Below are 25,556 nucleotides of genomic sequence, written 5' to 3'. Positions count from 1 at the left end.
TGGGTAAAAGAGCATCATTTTCCTGCATCTAAGAATATTTTCATCTAAAGATGTAATTTGGTTTGGTTATTACACAGATCTAGCTGGGGTTAATGGTATTTTTTGCTTGTTGATTGCTTATAGAGCTTGAGGCCCGTAAACAGTCCTTTCTGCAAACAGAAAGATTAAAGGCAAAACATTCTAGATACAAACATTACACAATCACCATGTTTTCTAAATGCTCCTTTTCTTCTATTGCTGTGGGCCAAACAAATTATTCTTTGTATTCATTTTAAATTAAAATTTAGTAACAACTTTTTACAGTATTCATTTGTTAATGTACAAGCAGATATGTATAATATATCTAATGTGATGTGCAGTTGCACTGTCTCCCTGTGCTTCATGCTCTAATATGTCATGATTTTTCTCATGTACTCTGTCAAATTGATATCCTATTAGAAGGATATGTAGGATTCCAGAGAAATGTTTTAAAAACCTATTACCACTTACCTCTATAAGCTGCAAACACATACAGTCCTGCATGTATATTGTGTTGGCCTGTTCTCTTCAGCAATGGGGGGTCTGCATGTTTTGGGGTGCTTTTCCTAACCTTTCCTGTGGCTGTTCTGTCATTGACCTGGTCCTGTATTCTGAATGCATGTCATTACTGGAGACTAAGTTCTAACTGCAGCCTTGATTGACAGGAGAACAGATTGGATAATAGGTTGAAGAAACTGACATGCCTGTTTTATGACCCTCCTGATTTTAAATATGAAATTTGGGTGGGCAGTGAATCAGGCATGCTGAACTCTGCAGCCAAATATCTAATTTTATCCTATAATGCATGAGGCTCTGTGCTGGAAGTGATAACCCCTAAAGTTAGCACAGTAGCATCTGATAGATTGCCTAATGACGATTGTGAATGATAAGTTGAGCATAGATTGGTGGTTTATAATATCAGACATTGGCTGGAATTTTCCAGTCCCATTGGCGTCGGGCATCATGACGGGCAGGAGGGGGGACAATATGGCAAGGCGGCCAAAAATCAGTTTCACGCCATCACTTTGCAATTGTCTGCTCCACCTGTCAAAGGAGGGCTGCGTTTGCTGCTGCCATACATCGGGAATCTAATTTCAATACTTTAGCATCTCAATATAAACCCTGCTTGCTGGAATCATCCCCCCCACATCAAATTTACTGCCCATGTTGATGTGACTTGAGAACAGCGTGCTTCACAACTGCCTTTAAAAGGCTGCCCCTGGAGACCGGAACTTCGAGGGGAGCCCAGAGTTGAGTGCGCACAACATTGCGCTGCGCTCGCAAGCATTGCCCGTAGGATATCAAGGAAGAGAGCATTTGCTGAAGGCACAAGCAAGTTGCTTTTTCCCAGTTAGTGCCAGGGCAAGGGCTCCAGTGCAGGTCAGGCCAAGGGGGAGGGGTGGGGTTGGGGGGCAAGGCAGCACAGACTGAAGGAAGTACATAAGCACATGGGTGGGGGGGGAGGGGGGGAGTGAGGGAAGCAGTCATGTACTTGGAAATACTTGTCACAGGTGAGAATTCTTCTGCAGTTGAGGCCATTCAGCTGCAGCTCCATTGACATGCTTGGAGTTGGGCCTCTGAAGCTTTTCTGCCCACTCAAGCAATGCAAATGAAGTCCCACCAAATGCTCCAGAATTTTTCACCCATCAGGCGCAGACTGAAAATTAATGTGCGTTTTTGGGGGCAGGAGCGCAATTGGCCGACTGGGCAAGTTGTACAATCCCCTTGTGAAAGGTGACTATGGTGCAGTCACTGGTGGAGACGCTCACAGCCCCTTGCAATGTCTTTATTCAGGTTTGGACCAGTACCCGCCATGGTTCAAACTAACAGTGCAGCTGTGTGGGTTAGAAGAATGCCTGCGCCTGAGCTGAGAGCACAGCATGCAGTCCAGTGGCCAGAGCTGCCGCTAATCAGTCAAGTGGAATGGGGCAGAGGTAGGTGGGCGTTCAGACAGCCAATGAGTGCACTACACATTGGCCATCCAAGTAGTGGCCAGCACTCTCTTGCATGCATGAAGGAGCCATCAGACTTAACCATGCGTCTATCTCTTTGATCTTGCAGGAGGAGAACATCAGGATCATGCAGCCTGGTGATTTAATGGTATGCCTCATGGCTTACAGAGAACAGAGAAGTAGAAGAAGAGAGCGGCGAGGTGCCTGGCTTGGCAAAGGGAGGAGGTCCCTCGAGATGAAGGTGTGGCAGGGCCTGCTGTGCATGCAGCTGAAGATTCACAGTGAGCCGTCACTCTTAGGCATTTCACTAGCCCCAGGGTATATAGACAGCGCTTGTCATTCCTGCAGATGATGGAAAACCAGTGCCTTTGAAGATTGCGCATGTCTAGGGAATTCATCGGTCGCATATGCCACCTGCTGCAGGATTTAGTGCGACCACCACAAATGCATCCTACAGGTCTGCACATGATTCCCAGGGACGGTCCATGACTCCTATGTCCTTAACAGATTTCAGCTTCCTGACATCTTCCAGGGTCCAGAGAAGCTGCAGAGTTGGCTCCTCGGGGACAAGAGCTACCCCCAGATGATGTGGCTGATGACATTCACGCTGTGGCCTCAGACTGCAGCAGAGTGATGGTAAAACAAGTCTCATGCCGTGACCTGAACTTTGGTGGAGCAAACAATATGCATTTTGAAAATGAGGTTTCTGTGCCTTGACAGGTCCAGTGGGTCACTGCAATACAGTCCACTGAGTGTGTCACTTGCTGCATACTCCTGGCACTGCAATGGGGTGGGGGGAAGACCTGGCTGAGGAGGAGTTGGAGGAGATGGAAGTCTCCTCTGATGAGAAGGACATTAAAGGTGATGACGGTGATGAGGTCCTCGAAGGTGAGGGTGCCAGTGAGGAGGCCATCACATTGGTCAGATGAGGCAGGCATGCTGGGGAGGCCCTCATAGCCACAGGATTCATGGAGGATGATGAGATGCAGTGAGGACAGTCCTGACATCCTCACCTTGCATCTGTGAGCATTTGATTCCTGTGTGGCTAATGGCAGCACACATGCCCTCAGTGTTCAGGCTCATGTCATGGAGATGCAGTGGAGGCCCTAATAATTGTCTGATTCCAGGAGGGTGATGACGACATGCAGTGAGGACACTCCATAGATCCTTACATTGTGTCTGTGAATGTGTGTCTGTGAAATGTCTGACTCCTGTCTGACTGAGGGCAGCCTGCTTGTGCTCTGTGATCAGGGTCATATCGTGGAGACGCAGCCGTGAAACTTTAAATGCACCCGAACCTTTGTCAGCCTTTAGCACCTGACCCCTTCAGGAGCACAGCGTCACTGGTCACAGGTGCTAAAGAGATGGAGGCCAGCCCCACCTTAAAGGTGCTGAGAGCACACAGAGAGAATGATGGAACTCAGTGATACCCGCCCACGACATTCTGGCAGCAATGACAAGCACCGCCGAGGTGCAGACATCACTAAAGTGTTCAGGGAGTGTGAGGCTGGACCATCACTTTGGTCTGAAGGTTATACACTACACAAGGAAGAGGCCCTGGGCCAAGAAACCTGCCTTTATCTTTGGCAAGAAGCAAGGTTTCACATCTGAGTGACATGCACACTATTCATCATAAAAAGCAACCATTGGCAGGGAGACATTCTTTGGAGTTTATTACAATAGTGAACATTATGTACAATTAATTAGCCCCCGTGCCCAGGATGTGCAACGACATCTTCTTAAATCTTCCTAACCCTGCCGCTATGTCTTGATACTCCCCCGACATCTACAGCAGAGGTGGAGGCAGCCTGCTGACTGCTATGCCCTGCCTGTGATGAACTTGGCAGGCATCCTCTGGAGAGCCAAGACCTGGAGGGTGCCAGCCTGCTTTTGGGGTCCTGCTGTGTGGCAGCGGCACACATCTCGGCCTGTGGAGCTAGAGCTGCTGAGGTCACAGGAAGAGAGGATTCAGATGGGCCGGACACTCCCGGAGTCACCTGGGTGGATGGCCTCGTGGTGTCAAGCTGCTGATCCTCCTCCCTATGGGTGCCCAAAGGCCCCTGGCTGACTCCTTGAGGAGAAGGGGAAGCTGGAGTGAGATTGAGCTGCCCCACACCCCTCTCGCTTTCACAGTGCTGGAGGCCAACTATGGTGTCAGTGATGGAGTTCAGCCCGCGCAGCAGTGCAGGACCGATGTACTGGACCAAGGTCTCCATTGCGGCCACCATCAGTATGTTGACCTCAATGCGTTGGCATGCTGGTGCTACCACATCAGACTGAAGACGGATGGACGCTTCCATTGTGCCTTGCAATCTGAGGAGTGCAGTGGCCATCCCTTCCTGATGTTCCTGAGCTTGCCTTTGCAGCTCCAGCAACTGACCGAGCTCAGAGGCTCGTCATCTCACATGGACGCAGCAGATTTCTAGCCTCTAGCAGTCCTCCGAGTGCCGGAAACCTGGGAAGTCCCTGCTGCCGTCTGCTGTGGATCAGACAGTACGATGTGCTCACCAGATTGTCATCCCGAGACTATTCTATAACTGGGACTCACTGAGGTGTGTGTCCTTATGTTGGTGGAGGGTGAGGGTGTGGGTGTGTGCAGTGATGGGTCTTCAATTAGGGTATCATCAGATTCTTTTTCCGAGGTGCCTTCGGGGCTTGAGTCAAGGACTTGGCTCATGGATCCCCTTGGCTGCTTCCCAGATGTACCTGCGAAAGCAATGAGAGGTAATTAGTGTATGGCAGTGGAACAGGGGAACTCACACAACATTGTTGGCTGATGGATGTTGCACTGCTGGATCCTCATTTGGTTGAGAACTGCGACTTCACCATCAGCACTGTAATGGTCCAGATTGTTGCTGGCCAACTGGATGACTTTATTTTCAAAGCCTGAGGAGCTTGCTGTCTGGCATTCCTCCACCAGTCTGGGACCTCTCCCTTTTTTTGTGCACCATCTTCTCCTGCATGAATACAGATGGAAAGAGTGAAAGCAGGCTGCCTGCCAGGTCAGATGAGAAGGATGTGTGGCTGGTGAGTGGTGCCATGGACGAGATGAGGACACAATCCAAAGGGCAGGTGAAGGTATGTGTGTGAGAGAGTGAATGGTGATGTCACTTGAAGTGGCAGTGAGTGAGATCCCTGTGGATGTGTGATGGGTTTGTGAATGTGAGAGTTGAGAGTGACGAGAAGAGCGACTTACCCTGGCGGAACAGAGATCAATCATCCTCTTTCGGCACTGGACGGCTGTGCTCCTTTGCAGGGCCTTGGCGCTGACCACCGCCTCCCATGCTGGATTGGTGACCTTACTTGCTGGTCTACACCCTGAGCAAGGGGGTTTGGGTACAAGACTTCACAGTGGGCCTTCATTCCACCCAAGCGAGCTGTTGCTAAATTTGGGGTCTGCAAGTTTCCCCCTTTGGCAGCCATGACTTTCCAGTAGCTTCCAATCCCTTAGTGTGCACTAGCTCTGTGCAGGGGCCTCCTTCAAACACGGCGCCCGGATTAATGAAGGCCTGAGGTGATGGCAGGGCAGGCGAATCAGAGGCCAATCAGCAGTCTGGAGTGTTTCCCGTGAATGCATTATTGATGAGGTGGGACGTGCTGGGAATGGGATGATATGGCATGAAAACCCACCATGGCGGACAGCAGGTAAAACGACTTAGCGCAAATCTGGGATGATTCCGCCCATTATCTTGGTATTCAATGCTGCCATGGGCAAAATGATTACTGGTGTAATTAAACCCTGATATATATTAGCCCTGTCGATCATTACCACTTAATTCTACAGATCTTTGAGAGTCTTCAGTTAACTCAGGCACTGATAATTCACTAAAATTGCTAATCTGACTTTTAGAAAATAATTTCCCCATTTGAAGTTATTTTCTTCTGCTTTGAAGTAATGTTGCACCATACAATTTTCTCCAGCTGACAGGTTGGTAATTGAATTACTGCATAATTCTACTGCTTTTGGTGTATAACCCGCCACTTGGTTAAGAGATGCACAAGATTTGTCCAAGGAGATTCTCTCAGTGTATTTGCCTTATTTCCCCTCCATAAACTCTCATCCTCCATTCTGTGTCTCCCCCTATTGACCAGGCTGAGAATTATCTTTCACTCTGTTGAACAGAAATGATGGCATCCTGCACACCCCCCCACCCCCCCCCGCAAAGTTACTATAGTGTAGAAACAGGGCTGTACTCAGAGTTAATGAAAAATATTTTTTCCTGTACATTATTATGCTGTCAAGCAGAATATTATTGTTTATCAGCTAAAGTTTTGCCACCACCTATTTTATTCAACTTAGAGGCTTTTATTTAACACAGGTCTAAGGTGAAACAAATCAACTTCTTTAGAATCCCCCTTTCTGTCCTTCCTCACAAAACTAGCAGATTTAATATTTTGATGGGTCAAGAGAAATAGTTACCATGACAGCAATTGATTAAAATCTGCAGTTATCTGTTTAGATAAATGATATCTGTATTTTTAAAAGTTGTGCTGACCTCATATATAAAATTGGCTTATTTGACAGCAACATTATGGCAGGTGGAATGGGGATAGAAATGGGGAAACTAGTTGATTTTAGTGCCGGTACAATGCCAGGTATGTAGGCCATACGTCACAATTGGCTGATCAAATCGAACAGCATGTGCCTTCGCTTGTTCATAATAGGTAGAGTACAGGCTGTACTGAATCAGCCTGTGCTTGCAAAACCCAAAACAAAACGTCTACTATTAGGTGTGATTCCATAATTGGAAAGCACTTGCTGAATAATCCTGAGTGTGCAAATAGCTGCACAAATAACCAACTTAAGATATTCAGTTGAGCCCGTAACGTGGCTCACTTATACTTGCTAGAAGCAACATACATTGATATTCAGGGGTATGTTCTCTGCAAACAAAAGGAATATGTTCAAGCCTTGTACCTTTTTTGAATTACCTGGGAGCTTGGGGAAAGTTCCTGTTGCTTTCTCCATGGCAATGCCTCAGCCAGAGACCACTTGCCAACCAATCAGCAGCCTTTTCTCCAGCAGTATAAAGTGTTGTGATCATTTGAAATTTGGCACTCTTGCGTTTTTCCGGATGAGTGCAAGACAAAAAGCTTCAGCAGCCTTGTCTCTCTTTTCAGCACTATTCAAGTGTAACAAGTGATTACCTTCTTGTGCAGGTTTCTGCTATTAGAATCAACATAAACAATATATATATAGAGAAACATTTGTGTTGACAAAGCATAATCTCATTCATGTGAAGTATTTGATGTGGATTACAATAGTTTCTTTTTTATTTGAAAAGGTAACATGCAAGACACAAAATCACTTCTAACCAGTATGGGCAGAATTTTACACTCACCCACCGGCAGGTTTGTAGGCGGGGGATGAGCGTAAAATTCCTCGGTTGGACTTCCCACTAGGTTCCCGCCCACCCTGACTTCTTTGCAATTTTATGCCGGGTCAGGCGAGGCCTTAAATGGCCTGCCCACCCACCCTTGCCCCAATTGAGGCTGTTAATTATTGATCACTTAAGAGCCGTTTCCTGCCCTGCCTCAATTTTGAGGCTGACGGGAGTAGTTGTGGGGAAGCTCAAAAATTATCGGGTTCTGGCCTTGAGTGGGAAGGGGGGAGGGTACCTCCATCAGCGGCCCCCTTTTAAGCTTTGGGCCTCCACCACCACCCCCTAATCCCCTTAAGGTCCTGTAACCACAGGACCTCTCTCCGGCCCCAGCCTCTCCATCAACACCCCAATCCTCCACTGTCCACCACCAACACCCCCCTCCCCAAGGCCTCCCCCACCCTCCGTACCCTGGTAACCCCACAACTTACCTGGTCTTGGACTCCTGGGGTTTAGACACTGGAGACTGCATACAGTTTCAGTCCCGTCCACTGCAGCTTCTGGCACTGCAGGGATTAGAGAGCTGCTGGCCAATTAGATTGTCAGGCAGCTCTCTGAAGCGGGATTTCTTCCCACGTGAGGGCAGGAGTCGTGCCCCCAGCCAATTAACGCTCGTTGGAATGTGAAATGGCTGTGGGGTGGGCAGCGTTGGCAGGGATGTATTCCTCAGTGACTCTTCAGATGGTGGGGAGAGAAACCCTGCCATCGAAAAAATGCCAGTCTATGTATCTGTACAAAGACAATCTTGTGGACCTGTGTGGGATGACAGATCTGAGGATGGTGTTTTTTGAACTAATTAAAACAAACACAAGAATATGTAGTCAACACTGTGAAAGTCGCATTTATTACAGAAATAGTAGATTTCCAAACATTTTGGGTAACAAAACTACTAGCATTCCTCAACAAAATATTGAGATAGAATTTAATAAAGTTAATACTTGTTTTAAAGACAATTGATAGCACAAGAGAAAAATAGCTTTGAAAACTATTCCCTTGCAATACTTGCAAGCTCAAATGTCAGAAGTTATTTTTCTTTTTTTTTTAAAAATGTCCTTCAATCCTGTAAAATATAAGTGTACACGCACCAGTCCAAATTCACAGAATTAGTTTAATGGAACAAAGTAATTTTCATATTGTTTAAAGCATTAAACATCTAAGTGCAATCATAAAATGCCAACTCATATCCACAATTTATTTTAGTTGGGTTTGTAAGTTTTATTCAATTTTAGTGAGCCTTGTGTCATTTGCTTTGTGGATGTAACAGAACAGGAGAATCTTCCACTGTGCAATGTGGCTTTTTTGCCAGAAGGAGTCACTGGTGCTTTTCATAAGAGCTGTACAGAATTACTCACTGAGGAGATTTACAGGAATGATTGATTGCATTGTGTGCAGAATGAAAGGGCTGTGCAAAACAATTGCAATTTTTAGTTAGCAATCATTAATATTGAGCTTTATCCAAAAGTAAAAATATCTTTAAACCAAATTTAAATGTGTCACTGGCATTTAGTTTGTATCCTATTATAATGAAGTTGTGCTTAAATGATGCTATGGATGACTGCTTAAACACTTCAGCATGTTCCACTATTATATTTGTTAAAAGAAACACCCAGCAAGATGCAGAGAGTACACATTCCAATGAAAGTTCCAAATAATTATTGTGGTTGGCAGAATACAGTTCCTCTCTCCCTGCACTGACACATTTCTATTCTGAGTTAGAATATCTAAATTGCAGAGTAATAGCAGTACCAGGACAGGCCTGGAAACATGTCACTTGCCCACCCTTTTAGCAAAGGACTGATGTGTAATGTGAGGGAAGAAAATAACAAAAATATAATGGAACTACTTCAACAATCTTAAGGAATCTATCCAAAGAAACTATAAATCCCACGTAAAATACAACCATATTTTAATACACACCAGGTACATTAAATGGCTAAAAACATTTAGTACTCTCTTGCAAGCCTTGTGATGTTATGGAACTTCACGATTGGCATAATCATCTATTATACCCTTTTCATAAGTGCCATCACAGCACAGCTATCAGCTGTTATTAACATTCCCTTCAAATTAAATGCTGTTGTTCTATTTTGGGATCTCCCTGCTGTTGGTACAACTCCTGGAGAACTGAGACATCCTTCTGCTGAATTACAGCTGTGTAACTCTCTCCATAGTATCTGTTACTAAGTTACAAATGTCCTTAGATTATTACATTTATTTTCAGTAAAATATAAATCAGAGAAACTTACACCAAGTGGGTTTTGATTTATACAAATTAACAAACTGTGGTACAATCAGATTTTCAGGATAAGGCTAATCAAAAGGTAAAAGTCTCAATCGTTACAGTCTCAGGGTTTCTATTGGCTCAAGATCTGTCTTTGCCTCGATTATCTCTCAGATCAAACTTACTGTGCTGTAGACACTAGCAAATGAGAAACACATGCACATGTAGACCATATTAAAGGGCAAAGTTGTTAAGAATGTCTAGTTTGCATGCCAAGAAATTCCATAATATAAATTGCTTTAGTTTGGGGTTTTAAAACAACTGTAAATATTTTATCTAAATGAACGTCCAGTGCTGCAGAATTCCATCGCAAGATATTTCCAAAATATTGGCTTCATGAAAATAATAGATAACTATCTGCAGGACACAGCAAGTATTCCACGGTTTCCTACAAGCAGCAAAACCAAAAGAAGACCACCAGAGTATCAGACCACACATCTCTGTACCCCACAGAAGGGAAGCAGTATCCAAACTATGGTTGTGCTAACATGTCCTGTTTCTGTCCATTATTCAGTAAAATATTCTATATGTCTTGGCAAATGCAAACTAGATATTCTTCACAGCAATCCATCTTTCACAAAATCAAAGCAGTCTTCAAAGGAAGTTCTTTTTAATCTTATGAATCTGTGGATAATTCTGTCTTGTTATATAAAATTTGAAAAATGTAAAACTGTTGATTTAAGACGGAACTTTATCCTGGAATGGTTGAGACTTGAAAGAGACTATAATGGGCCATTCATTTGACTGAGGTTAAAAACACCTGATTTCACTCTCCATTGACTGAAATGGAAAAAGTGTAAAACTGTGTTTGACCCACACTTTTCCATTTCCACAAGGGAGGTTAGGTTAAGTTTAAAGCTATAGTCCATTTTAATCAACTCAATATTCTTTCAATCTGCTCACTCTTCTCTTAGCACGGGAATGATTTTTATAATTGTTTTACATTTTCTTCTTTAGAATTTCCATCCTAATGCCAAGATCTGCTTTCGTGCACATCCTTCTCCTCAAGCAGCAGAACCTAAAGAAGAGGAAACTAATATTTCAGAATATATATTTGCCCAGAACAAGGTTTCAAGTTTTCCACAATCAATTTAAGTGGCACCAACTGAGAATGTACACTTAACAAAAATGTGGTTTTGTACAAATTATAATTTATTCAGAGGTTCAATGGCTAACTATTAACATATGAATGAGACAATTCAGTGTTCCCACATTCTGTTTTAATAACAAGTCTTTAAAATTGCAATATGCAATAAAATGTAATTAGTAACTACCTACAAAATGATTCTAATAACTTATTACCCACTTCAGGACTTGATGGCCATGGAAAGTACATTGATGACGTGGCCAAACAGGTTGATTATCAACCTGTAAATCCTTCCGAAGCGCCTAATGCAGGTAGTAAGAGCAAGAGTGTCTCAGTCAGTCAGAACCATGTGGTAGCTGTAGCGCAACCATCTCCCCATGTTAAAAGACTCCATGCACAATTTCTTACCTTGGGTTCTGTAACAAGCATCCTCCTCGCTTTAAGAGGCTAACCGAAGAAGAAGAACTTATTAGCTTCTTTCCTTCAAGATCAGTTTATGGCGGTCTCCAACTCCATTGGGGCATTGAGTCGAAGCTCCTATTGACTCACCTAGCTCTGATTTATCTTAAGTTATGAGGTAATTTTAATGTTATTTGATCTCAGATAACAACTTGCATTTATAAAATATCTTTAGTGTAGTAAAACATTCCAAGGTGCTTCATAGGAGCATTACCAAACATAATTTGACACCAAGCCACAAAAGGAGTTATTAGAACAGGTTTGGCAAAGAGGTGGATTTTAAGAAGTGTCTTAAAGGAGGAAAGGGAGGTAGAAAGAAAGAGGATTAGGGAACAAAATTCCAGAGTTTAGGGCCTAGAAAGCTGAAGGCATAACTGCCAATGGTGGTGAGAAAAACCAGGATGCACAAGAGGGCAGAATTGGAGGATTGCAGAGATCTTAGAGGATTGTAGGGTTGAATGAGGTTACTGAGATAGGAAGGGGTAAGGCCTTGGAGGGATCTGAAAACTAGGAAGAGAATTTTAAAATCAGGCCATTGCTGGACTGAGAGCCAGTATTGGTCAGTAAGTACAGGGGGGGGGTGGTGATGGGTGAGCAGGACTTTGTGCGAGATAGCATACGGGCAGCAGGATACTGGAGAAACTCAAGTTTACAGAAAGTGCTTGGGAATGATGACAATGAAAAGTCAATTAGGGGTCACTTGGACGGTTCTCCTCCAATTCCCAGGCATGGAACAAGTCTATAATGTAAGAGATCAGACAGATGTGCCTCTCTCATATTTTACAGGATTTGACAATTAAATAAGAAACCAGATTTGTTTTCAGGTAATACTATTCACAAGTATATTTTCAATCATTTTAAATTTGATCATTTTCAGATCTTATTTTACTAATCTGCAAAAAAAAGATCAGAGATGAAGATCGAAAAATCCAATGAGAAAGCACCAAATGGAGTTTTATGGGCAATTGATAGAGCAATGCTTCACTAGATCCTGGTGAAGTGGACAATGCTGCTTGAGATGGCATAGAGTGTATCTGGCAATCTGTGGTATCTTCCCCACAAGATGGCAATGTTCCATGCCTGGCAGGTGGTGATGCCCAATACTATTTAAAGTAGTTGCAGGACATGTTAACGTGTGCAAGAGAAGATGATGAGGTAAGACTATCTAACAGTATCATGTATAAGTAATTGGCTAAGATGGTGTGTGTCACTCATTACAAACCCAGAGACAATCCTACAGTTCTTTCACAGCATCGCATAAATGTCTAAATATCAGTGTTGAGTCAAGGTGCTGTATTCAAATCTTTCATTAGCTTCATGCATCAAACCAGTGTAACATAAAGATAATCACCTATTAATACTCAGGGTTATCTTCAGTCTTTAGGATGGGCATTTGTCTGCCATTAAGGATCCACCATAGTTTGAGAAATGGAGCAGTTTGTTGATGTTGGGCATAGGTATTGAGTTGCTAGAAAATCCTTTCATGGAGGTGTTTGCCAAGCTAATCGCTGCATAATTCATTTGTCTGATCAATGTGGGGCAGCACATTATTCTTGTCCACTGTGCAATATCAGCTAAACTAAAGAGATAACATTTAAAGACAAGAATAATCTTGTCTGCCATTGGCAAAACCATCACTAGTTTGCAAGTGGCTGCAGCTAACCTTGCTGGCAAGTTGTGCAGCTGACTCCCTGCTGATTTAAAGCAAGCTGCAAAAGTTTTCCTTGGCCACTGACAAGTATGCCAAAGTCTGAAGATTATGGTCTGGTCTCTGCTGATCTCTCAGACATGCCTTATTTTACCTTCTACCACTTTAACCAGGGAATATTTGTATTTGAGATACTTAAGACACAGAATTATTGCAAAAAGTATTAAAAGTGGTCATGTCACTAAGACATGAAAGAGATCATAAACTGTTAAATCATACATCACTTTTTTGCTTATTTAAAAAGTAGACTTTTGCTGAACCAAAAGATGGCTGCTACATGTCACATGATTCACAAGTTAGTTACAGTTTCTGAAAATTTCCAACCACAGTTACAGAACAAAAGCTTAACCCTCACCCCTGTGGAATCTCGCACCTGTCATTGTGAGGACACATTACAATCAATTAAACCAGGGACCAGCAGACAATTCATCTCCCAGCCTCGTCAGAAAACAAAAGGGAAGCCATCGAAACTTATGTTGTCTGCAGAGGCGCTAAAAGTTACCATTTATCTCCTAATGTGAAAAATGGATTTTGACCAGAGGCATAGAAACTACCCATTAGCCTGCAACTGGCTTATTAATGGGCAACATCATGTGACCTAAGCTTTGGGCCTTTGGAACATTTTGGAAACATTGAAAACAGGAGCAGGAGTGGGTCATTCACCCTTCGAGCCTGTTCCGCCATTCAGTATGATCATGGCTGATCCTCTATCTCAATGCCATACACCCGCTCTCTCCCCATACCCCTTGACACCTTTAGAGTCTAGAAAGCTATCTATTTCCTTATTAAGTATATTCAGTGATGGCCTCCACAGCCTTCTGTAGTAGAGAATTCCACAGGTCACCATCCCAAGCGAAGAAATTTCTCATCATCTCAGTTCTAAATCGCCTGCCCCGATATCCTGAAATTGTGACCCATTGTTCTAGACCACCCCTCCAGCCAGAGGAAACATCATCCCTGCATCCAGTCTGTCTAGCCCCTTCAGAATGTTATATGTTTCAATGAGATCCCCTCTCATTCTTCTAAACTCCAATGAATACATGCTTAGTCGACCCCATCTCTCCTCATACAACAATCCTGCCACCCCAGGAATCAGTCTGGTGAACACTCGCTGTTCTCCCTCTATGGCAAGTATATCCTTTCTTAGGTAAGATGACCAAAACTACACTCAATACTCGGGCTGTGGTCTCACCAAGGCCCTGTACAGGTGCAGTAAGATATCCTTGCTCCCGTACTCAAATCCTCTTTTCATATTACATTTCCAGACTCACAACTCAGTCTGCTGTTTAAACTCCAGCCTGTAAACTGCAAAGCAGGACTCCAGGCTGACCAATAGCCTGCATCAAGTCTGAGCCTCCTCAGAGCCTGTTTCTTGGGAAAATTCCTGCCATGCCTGCTGAGCAGACCAAATCTCTGGATGCCAACCTCATCTCACTGTGTCAAGATCAACTTTAAAGGAATTCTGCAAAATCTTGCTTCGCCCAGCTGAACTGTGACGCCTCCGTGAAAGAACCCTCACTGGACTCTGGCATTCACGTGAACTGATATCCACATCTGTGATGCTTTTTCCTTAAGTTATTCATAGTTGAAAAATTCCTTTTTCCTGTCTTCTTATTGTGTGCTTGCGTTTGTATGAAGATACAACCATTCGCCAGGCATGAACTTTACTTCTCATTTAAACCTGAAGTGAGTTGAGTGCAAGTCACTTTAAAAATTGACCTCACAAAGCAGACGGTTTGGAGAAACATGCCACAGCCTATTTCAAAAATTAAAATATGTCTGCTTATGGACAGATGGCAAGAAAAATAAAGGAGTTCAGTTTTGCCTTCCTCCCCTGTCCATAACAAAATAACTTCACAAAAATTATTCTAAAATCACATATTAATATAAATATGGACAACATCCATAATAAAACATAATATTACAAAGAAACTGTAAACATTGCAACCAAAGAAAAAAATCATGCAAGATTTGTGACACTTTTTGTGGTCCTTCACACAAGGTGTTTCCAATGCCCTCATTCCAAATGGATACTTGAGAAAAAAGAACTTAATACTATAGTTATAGTACATGCTCAGTATTCAATTAAATGCTTCAACATCAAATCAGTGAAGCTAGGGCATGAAATTGACACAAGGACATTAACTCAGTAAATACTTAAGACCACCGAATTGCAGCCATGTGGGAAATAGTCACAAGGCTTGTCTTCTGATTCGGAAATTATACCTATACTTGTTATGAACCTCAACGTCTGGCCAGCTGGCACCTGTGCTATTCTTTTCCCTCTGCCCTGGCTCCTGCACATGTGGCCAGTGTCCTGTCACATGCATATCCTTCCTCTATTCTAGCCTCTAAAACACATGAAGTGTTAGTATCTAAACTGGTGACCGCCAGTGTAAGATCAAGTGACAGTGTCTCTTCATCTTCACTGTCTTCATCTTCCTGCACTGTTTGGGAAGATAACCGTTCTTGGCTGTCTGAAATGAAAAAGGGACAGGATTATGTTGAGGTGAGGGGAAAGGAGAAATTGAGAAGTCTTATTCACTCTGTCTGCAGCTTCTGAAGAGAAGAGTTTCTAAGATGAGTGAGAAGTGGGATTAGGTCTGCAGGTACTCTCATCATGGATCCTTCCAGCCCTAACAATAGGTCTGGCCTCAGTGATGCTCCTTCCAAATGTGGTCTTTGACACAGGGATTAAAACATGCAGATACACACCTTCTTCCAGTTCTTTGCTGATGCATGGTGTTATGCCCCAGCTTCCCCTGAAAAAAAAGAGGGAATTGTGTCCTGCAAAACCTTTGGATGATGTGGGAGTCATGGTTGATTAGCTGCCAGTTTGTACAAGCTGTGAGATGGGGGTATGGGACTTCTAATAGTGCTAAGTATGTGAAGGAGAGGTAAAACATAAGAAGTTCAGGGTTGATTACTGATTGATGGGGATTGTATGGATGTAGAGAATTGAACAGTGGATGAGGCTAGTGGTGCAGTTGGAGTTGAGTTCACTGACTTTGACCATTCATGTCAGATAATTAAACTTCTTCCTGCACTACATTCACGCTTGTGGAGCAACACTCCACTGCCACTTCTTTCCACTGCCTCCTGAGAAGAGATGACTACTGGATGTCTCTCCTTCTTTCCACCACTTCCACTAAGTCCTCCACTGGATTGTCTGGAAACCTTAAGTGCTCACTCCCTTGCATGTTCAGCCATTGCTCAAATACAGCCCAAATTTACTGTTGAAAACCCTTCCACCCATTCTTGCAGCCACAATGCACCTTTCCTTTAAGTGGTGCAGGTTGCCTTTAGGTAGTGCCAGCTACCCATGATATTGGGCCCTGTGCTAATGAACAGCATGGAAAATGTTCCAAAGAAGAGTCATATTGGACTTGAAAAATAAACTTTTCTTTTCTCTTCACGGATGCTGCCAGACCTGCTGAGTTTTTCCAACACTTCCTGTTTTTATAACAGCCCAGACAGCATTGGGTGTGCATAGCAGCACCAATTTAATGTGCTGCCTGCAATGCAATGAACATGCAAGGGTTAGTCATACAGTACAATCCACATGTCTGTTTTCAGGGCTTAGTCAACATTTCTTGGCCAAATGAATATTGGCATCCGTAAATTATCAAGTAAACAATGGATACTTTCTGGTTTATTGCTGCTATTTTATACTGTCCTTTATCATTTAACTTCAGTTCAAGAAGAGATATTGTTTTCTATAATAGGGCTATAGATGCTGCTATTACCTCTTTATAAATCAGACAGCAGTTTCACCATTCATTTTGAGACAAATTTCAGTCCTAAGGGATTGTATCAAGGTAGAAATTTTCAACTAAATTTCAGAATATATCATCACTTTGTAATAGTTCTAAAGAGTTTGAGAGAATTATATTTTCCTCGCACAATTGAAGCTGCCCAAAAGCATTAACCTGTTTCAGCCAGTATTGCAGTAACCCCCAGCGCTGGTTATCCAGAATGGATATTCTCACTGTCAGACTAGAGTTTGCAAAGCCAAAAATGTTGATAGATAAATCTAAAAATAAACAATCACTTCAAACAATGAATTACTGCAGGTCAGTTGACATTACATCAAGGGGATTCTTGGCAGCATGAGTTCCTCTGTTTCTGCAAAAATGTAAAATTATGCCTTAAAACTCAAGCTTGTCTAAACATTCCTTGCCAAGAACTTTATTCCACCACCACTGATTTGGTGTCCCAGCACAAGTTCAGATTTCCAGAATAGTAGGAACATAGGAAATAGGAGAGGGAGTACGCTATTCAGCCTGTCGAGCCTGCTCCGCCATTCAACAGGCCATGGCTGATCATCTACCTCAGACTTGTTTAGCCTTTTTGTGGGGGTGACACATTTCAATGTTTTTTTCACTCAAGGGGCCAATGAGCAAATTTCAGAAAGATAAGGCTTGGCACAACATTAAACATGAATTTAAAAAAAACAAGCTGAGGTATGAAAAGAAACAAGGTGCTTAGCAAAAAAAATTGACAATTTTTAAAAATTAGCAATAAATAAAAATGAGCATGAGAGGGTGAGAATGTAGTGTCAGGCTCACTCCCCATCTCAGGGTGCTCACTTACTCACCCTCACCCACTGTGTGGCCGGGATTTTTTGGTCCCACCGGGGAACAGAAAATCCTGGCCTGTGAGTAGGAGTGAGTGTGTATTGGTGTGGGGGGTGAGAGTGAATGAGAGCCCTGAGATTGGCAGTGAGCTAGACTTACACACATTCTCCTCTCACTCTTTCACACACACACACACACACACACACACACTTTCCCCCCTCTCTCACACACAGACACATTCTCCTCTCTCTGTCACACACACACAGGCACACCCCTCTCTCTCATACACATACACTCTCCTTTCGCTCTCTCACACACTCTTCTCTCACACACACACACATATATAGACGCATATCCCAGCAGCCCCTATTCTGCCTTCTCATCTGCCCCTCCTCTAGTGAATCTATCAGCAGCAAATGTGGGGACAAAACAGCCTGTGATTGGACGAGCAGCTCTATAGCATCTTTGAAATCCAAGTCCGCTGATCTTTCTTGTATCTCAGAAAATGCTTGGCAGGCATGACGGACTGTGTTCCAGCCTGCAGGCCACCTGAAAGACAAGCCTGATATACCTCCAAGCTATTTTTCCTTACTATCCCCATATCCCTTGATGTCATTAGTATCCAGAAATCTATCTATTTCTGCCTTGAATATGCTCAATGATTGAGCTTCCACAGCTCTATGGGGGTGAACAGTCCTCTGGGATAGAGAGATATCAAATATATCTTGTACTGTTTTAGCTTTTCAGGAAGCTTTACAGATTTATGATAGATGTGATTGGTGATGCAGTGATGCCATTATATCACTGACTAGGTCACTAAGCTTTAGTTAAAAAATATTCTATGAGTTGACAGTACCAACAATTGAACAATCTTGTTTCAATACCTGCTCACGAAGGATTCCAGCATCTTTCAGTGTTGAATCTGACCTTTGGAGCAGACTGGTCTCATCATTCAAACCTTTCTTCCACAGCCGAACTTCATTCTGAACATCAAGCATTTTCTTTATTTCCATTTCAACAAAACCTGTTCAAATATAGTTAACATTTTATCTGTAGTCATGGCATTTTGAAATATTGTTTACAAAAGTAATCTTTTTTTATTTTAGAAAAAGAAACAATTTTGAGAAAATGACAAAATCGTAGTTAAGACGGTCAACACCTGTGATGCATAGAGACAATTTTGGAAATGCTAATTCCTGCCTCTAATTTGATTAGTCCTCAAGACCATGAAGAACATGTTCAGGAAGCTTGGCCCATAGGACAATCTATTGGAGAGCTTCAAGTTCCAACAAGGCAGTAGTTTTTATATCAGTCCCAGATTTGCACTTAGTGTGGTCGTGGTTTTACCCGTCGGCCGTGATGGTGGCTTTTCACGCTGTATCATCCCAAACCTGCCACATTATTTATGCATTCCCAGGAAACATGCTGTGTTGATGGTGAGCGGGCTCCGATTTGCTGCTTCATCACACCAGACACCACATTTTAAAGTAAAACCGCGCTCAGTGCTTCCAGCCAAGGACTGCAGCAAAGACGACATGACCCCGAAAGGCAAGAAGACTACAGACCTCGAGCGCCTTTTGGATGCTGAGGAGGCCCGCTGTGATGTCCTCTATCCCCCACTGTGGCCGCAGGAGGGGCAGCAACATTACCACTCCGGCTTGGCAGGCGTTGGCAGCGGTGATCAGTGCCAATGCGACACAGAAGAAGTTGGCCATCCAATGCAGAAAGAGGATGAGTGTTCTCAACTGTGCAGCCAGGGTATGGCAAACACCTCATCACTCTAAACTCTCACATTCAGTCTCATCACACATTCACTGGCACCTCACTCACTGCCAGCTCAAGGGACATCACCACCCATTCTCACACACATACCCTCACATGTCCATAAAAACAAAAAACTGCGGATGCTGGAAATCCAAAACAAAAACAAAATTACCTGGAAAAACTCAGCAGGTCTGGCAGCATCAGCGGAGAAGAAAAGAGTTGACATTTCGAGTCCTCATGACCCTTCAACAGAACTGATTGAATATTAGAAGAGGGGTGAAATATAAGCTGGTTTAAGGTGGGGTGGGGGGGGGGGGGGGGTGGGGGGGTGGAGGGAGAGAAGTGGGGGGGGGCGGTGGTGTGGTTATAGGGACAAGCAAGCAGTGATAGGAGCAGATAATCAAAAGATGTCACAAAGGAACAAAGAAGTGTTGAATGTGGTAATATTATCTAAACGAATGTGCTAATTAAGAATGGATGGCAGGGCACTCAAGGTACAGCTCTAGTGGCGGTGGGGTGGAAAGACTAGCAGGGCATACAAGGTTTAAAAATAATGGAAATAGGTGGGAAAAGAGACATCTGTTTAAATTATTGGAAAAAAAAAGGAAGGGGGAAGAAACAGAAAGGAGGTGGGGATGGAGGAGGGAGTTCCAAGATCTAGAGTTGTTGCATTCAATATTCAGTCCGGAAGGCTGTAAAGTGCCTAGTCGGAAGATGAGGTGCTGTTCCTCCAGTTTGCGTTGGGCTTCACTGGAACAATACAGCAAGCCAAGGACAGACACGTGGGCAAGAGAGCAGGTTGGAGTGTTAAAATGGCAAACGACAGGGAGGTTTGGGTCTTTCTTGCGGACAGACTGCAGGTGTTCTGCAAAGCGGTCGCCCAGTTTACATTTGGTCTCTCCAATGTAGAGGAGACCGCATTGGGAGCAACGAATGTGGTAGACTAAGTTGGGGGAAATGCAAGTGAAATGCTGCTTCACTTGGGCCCGGTGAGGAGAGAGGAAGCGAAGGGGCAGGTGTTGCATCTTTTGCGTGGGCATGGGGAGGTGCCATAGGTAGGGGTTGAGGAATAGGGGGTGATGGAGGAGTGGACCAGGGTGTCCTGGAGGGAATGATCCCTACGGAATGCCGCCGGGGGGGAGTTGCTGAAGGGAAGATGTGTTTGGTGGTGGCATCATGCTGGAGTTGGTGTTGGTGGAAATGGGGGAGGATGATCCTTTGAATGCAGAGGCTGGTGGGGTGATAAGTGAGGACAAGGGGGACCCTATCATGTTTCTGGGAGGGAGGAGAAGGCGTGAGGGCAGATGCGCGGGAGATGGGCCGGACACGGTTGAGGGCCCTTTCAATGACCGTGAGTGGAAAACCTCGGTTAAGGAAGAAGGAGGACATGTCAGAGGAACTGTTTTTGAAGGTAGCATCATCAGAACAGATGCGACGGAGGCGAAGGAACTGAGAGAATGGGATGGAGTCCTTACAGGAAGTGGGGTGTGAGGAGCCGCAGTTGAGGTAGCTGTGGGAGTCGGTAGGCTTATAATTGATATTGGTAGACAGTCTATCACCAGAAACTGAGACAGAGAGGTCAAGGAAGGGAAGGGAAATATCAGAGAAGAACCATGTGAAAATGATGGAGGGGTGGAGATTGGAAGCAAAATTAATAAATTTTTCCAAGTCCCGAAGACAGTATGAAGCAGCACCGGAGATAGAATTGTGGGAGGGGGCTGGAGTAGGACTGGAACAAGGAATGTTCCACATAGCCCATAAAGAGACAGGCATAGCTGGGGCCCATGCGGGTACCCATAGCCACACCTTTTATTTGAAGGAAGTGAGAGGAATTAAAGGAAAAATTGTTAAGTGTGAGAACAAGTTCAGCCAGACGGAGGAGAGTAGTGAAGGATGGGGATTGTTCGGGCCTCTGTTCGAGGAAGGAGCTAAGGGCTCATAGACCATCCTGGTGGGGGATGGAGGTGCAGAGGTATTGGACGTCCATGGTGAAGAGGAAGCGGTTGGGGCCAGGGAACTGGAAATTGTTGATGTGACGTAAGGTGTCAGAGGAATCACGGATGTAGGTGGGAAGGGACTGGACAGGGGGAGAGAGAAGGGAGTCAAGATAACGAGAAATGAGTTCCGTGGGGCAGGAACAGGCTGGCACGCTTGGTCTACCGGGACAGTTCTGTTTGTGGATTTTGGGTAGGAGGTAGAAGCGGGCCGTCCGAGGTTGGGCGACTATCAGGTTGGAAGCTGTGGGAGGAAGATCTCCAGAGGAGATGATGTCAGTGACAGTCCTGGAAACAATGGCTTGATGTTCAGTGGTGGGGTCATGGTGCTGTTGTTGTCTGGCACACTGACCTCTACCTCGTGGAGGCTGAGCGTCAACTCGCAGACACTTCCTCCTACCTCTCCCTGGACCATGACCCCACCACTGAACATCAAGCCATTGTTTCCAGGACTGTCACTGACCTCATCTCCACTGGAGATCTTCCTCCCACAGCTTCCAACCTGATAGTCACCCAACCTCGGATGGCCCGCTTCTACCTCCTACCCAAAATCCACAAACAGAACTGTCCCGGTAGATCGATCATGTCAGCCTGTTCCTTTCCCACGGAACTCATTTCTCATTATCTTGACTCCCTTCTCTCTCCCCTTGTCCAGTCCCTTCCCACCTACATCCGTGATTCCTCTGACACCTTACGTCATATCAACAATTTCCAGTTCCCTGGCTCCAACTGCTTCCTCTTCACCATGGACATCCAATCCCTCTACACCTCCATCCCCCACCAGGATGGTCTGAGGGCCCTTAGCTTCTTCCTCGAACAGTGGCCCAAACAATTCCCATCCACCACTACTCTCCTCCGTCTGGCTGAACTTGTTCTCACACTTAACAATTTCTCCTTTAACTCCTCTCACTTGCTCCAAATAAAAGGTGTGGCTATGGGCCCCAGCTATGCTTGTCTCTTTATGGGCTATGTGGAACATTCTTTGTTCCAGTCCTACTCCAGCCCCCTCCCACAACTCTTTCTTCGGTACATCGATGATTACTTCGGTGCTGCTTCATGCTCTCGTCAGGACTTGGAAAAATGTATTAATTTTGCTTCCAATCTCCACACGTCCATCATTTTCACATGGTCCATCTCTGACACTTCCCTTACCTTCCTTGACCTCCCTGTCTCAATGTCTGGTGATAGACTGTCCACCAATATCCATTACAAACCCACCGACTCCCACAGCTACCTCGACTACAGCTCCTCACCCCCGCTTCCTGTAAGGACTCCATCCCATTCTCTCAGTTCCTTTGCCTCCATCGCATCTGTTCTGATGATGCTACCTTCAAAAACAGTTCCTCTGACATGTCCTCCTTCTTCCTTAACTGAGGTTTTCTACCCACGGTTATTGACAGGGCCCTCAACTGTGTCCGGCCCATCTCCCGCGCATCTGCCCTCACGCCTTCTCCTCCCTCCCAGAAACATGATAGGGTCCCCTTTGTCCTCACTTATTACCCCACCAGCCTCTGCATTCAAAGGATCATCCTCCGCCATTTCCGCCAACTCCAGCATGATACCACTACCAAACACATCTTCCCTTCACCCCCCCACCCCCCGGCGGCATTCCGTAGGGATCGTTCCCTCCGGGAAACCCTGGTCCACTTCTCCATCACCCCCTACTCCTCAACCCCTACCTATGGCACCTCCCCATGTCCACGCAAAAGATGCAACACCTGCCCCTTTACTTCCTCTCTCCTCACTGTCCAAGGGCCCAAACACTCCTTTCAAGTGAAGCAGCATTTCACTTGCAATTCCCCCAACTTAGTCTACTGCATTTGTTGCTCCCAATGCGGTCTCCTCTACATTGGAGAGGCCAAACGTAAACTGGGCGACTGCTTTGCAGAACACCTTCGGTCTGTCCGCAAGAAAGACCCAAACCTCCCTGTTGCTTGCCATTTTAACACTCCACCCTGCTCTCTTGCCCACATATCTGTCCTTGGCTTGCTGCATTGTTCCAGTGAAGCCCAACGCAAACTGGAGGAACAGCACCTCATCTTCCGACTAGGCACTTTACAGCCTTCCGGACTGAATATTGAATGCAACAACTCTAGATCTTGGAACTCCCTCCTCCATCCCCACCCCCTTTCTGTTTCTTCCCCCTTCCTTTTGTTTTTTGCAATAATTTATATAGATTTCTCTTTTCCCACCTATTTCCATTATTTTTAAATCTTGTATGCCCTGCTAGTCTTTCCACCCCACCGCCACTAGAGCTGTACCTTGAGTGCCCTGCCATCCATTCTTAATTAGCACATTCGTTTAGATAATATCACCACCTTCAACACTTCTTTGTTCCTTTGTCTGTGACATCTTTTGATTATCTGCTCCTATCACTGCTTGCTTGTCCCTACAACCACACCACCGCCCCCGCCCCCCCGACTTCTGTCTCCCCCCCACCTTAAACCAGCCTATATTTCACCCCTCTTCTAATATTCAATCAGTTCTGTTGAAGGGTCATGAGGACTCGAAACGTCAACTCTTTTCTTCTCCACCCTCACATGTCCATCTGGCCACATCTCTGGAGACTGCCTCCTCAGCCCTCAGCATCTTGAGGCCACTTGCACAGATCAACATCTGCCCCCCCCTACCTCCCCCCACAGGATACCCTCCCTCCCTGATATAGCTCTGGTCCTGCAGCCTCTTCCCTTGCCTGAGACCACTTCTCCCTTTACCCCAAGTAAGACCTTGCCCTGCAACTGATGAAAAGTCACCCACATATGGCTGATCTGGTAGGTAAAGACCTACCCGTGAGCCCCCCACTAAAAGTGACGTGGTGCTGTCTGTGAAGCCTGGCACTGATGACTGTGAGTGCTGACCAAAGTGAGGTAGGCAAACAAACCTTGAAGTCCTGTGCGAAGTGCAGCCTACCAAGTGCACGCCTTATATATGCTGTTGTGAAACACGTCGGTGTGGTTTCTCGCCAACGTGGGCAGTTGAACCAGCAGGGGCAAGGGATGAATCTGCTGGGATGGCCTTATAATGATATGCTGATGTATTACAATGAGGTTCCCGACGTCCGATGATGGAAAACTCAGCCCACCATCGGCAGGCGGAGCAGACGATCGCAAATTGGTTTCACTGCATCATTAAACCAATTTTTGGCTCTCTCGCCATTTTGTCTGCTCACGCCACTGAACACGCCCGATGCTGGCGGGCACAGAAAATCCTAGCTAAGGTTTTGTCAGTGCAGAACAGTTGAGCAATTGCTCACGAAAGTACAAAGGAAAAATGTGGGGGAAAGCTGCTTCTTTTGATATAGAAGCATTGAATGGCTACTGCTGAAAAGTGTACCACAGTGGGTGATGCTACATGTGGCTGAAATAAAATTTAGGTGAAAATTGCATGACTGGAGCTCACCAAGTAAGTAATTGCAGTTACCTCAAATCTGATTATAAATAAGGAAGAATTTTATGGTGGCAAGACGATGAAATTGCTCATACTTACTTCAATGTAGAAATCTTGTGAAACTCATCAAGCATGGCAGAAATATAAGTTGGTAGGTGCTTTACAAGATAAAATATTGCAAACAGCCACTGACCTTTTGAATACCATCCTTCATTTCAACAAAGCAGCATGGCACAATTATCTTGTAGACTGAGGTGGCCACCAAAGAACAGCAAGCCACTGCCGAGAGGCATTCCTCTGTCATTGGGAGAGGGGGAGGCATTCTCAGTGGGATCAGTAGCAAATGTTGCAGAAAATAGCCCTTATATGTTGACAGGCATCCACCCAGCATTTCATCTGCTTCAAATAATGTGGGCATTGAGGACAGCTGTATAGCAAAGAATTATCCCCATTCCAGATGGCTGCTGATCACCTAATCTATTACAGATGGTGCAGTTCTCTAATAGACCCTTTTCTAAGAGAGCCTCTTGTGAAGCACAGTGAGAACAGCTCTCTTCTGCTTGCATTTGGAGGATTCTATAAAAATGACTCCTAGGGTAGTAACAGGGGAAGCTAAAATGTTGCAGATGTTGTTGCACCTGCATTTGTTGTTTCTCATAAACACCTCATCCTCATTTAAATTATACAGTGCAATCAGAATCCCCAAAGGAATATCCACCCTCAACATCTTCTAGGTGCAATTTAACTGGCAGTCGCAACAAAGAAAATATTAAAAGGAAACAACCATCAATGCAAACAGGGAGGTATTTTTCAACTCTGAGTATTTAGTGAACTTTATCACTTGCCAATGGTCTGCACATCCAATATTCCATATATCCCTCCACGTACCTTTCAAGTAATCCCTATTATAAGGCAAAAACTGAGAATCAGAGAACAATTGTGGTTTAA

The 25,556-nt window shown here is 44.7% G+C and overlaps 1 protein-coding gene across 1 annotated transcript in view; it reads right to left on the bottom strand.

Annotated features, from left to right (window-relative positions):
* Positions 1-8,371: 8,371 nt before the first annotated feature.
* Positions 8,372-25,556, bottom strand: part of LOC121282268 (gametogenetin-binding protein 1-like) — a 64,009-nt gene continuing 46,824 nt past the window's right edge. Inside the window, exons 5-6 of the mRNA XM_041195903.1 lie at positions 18,348-18,487; positions 8,372-10,650 (exon numbers count right to left, since the gene is read on the bottom strand). Coding sequence (XP_041051837.1) covers positions 10,600-10,650; positions 18,348-18,487 — 191 coding nt within the window. The 3' untranslated portion in view covers positions 8,372-10,599. The remainder of the gene's footprint in view (positions 10,651-18,347; positions 18,488-25,556) is intronic.

This window comes from Carcharodon carcharias, chromosome 9 (assembly GCF_017639515.1).
Source record: "Carcharodon carcharias isolate sCarCar2 chromosome 9, sCarCar2.pri, whole genome shotgun sequence".
NCBI lineage: Eukaryota > Metazoa > Chordata > Chondrichthyes > Lamniformes > Lamnidae > Carcharodon > Carcharodon carcharias.
Note: the sequence above shows the minus strand (reverse complement) of the source record. Positions and strands in the feature narration are given on the sequence as shown.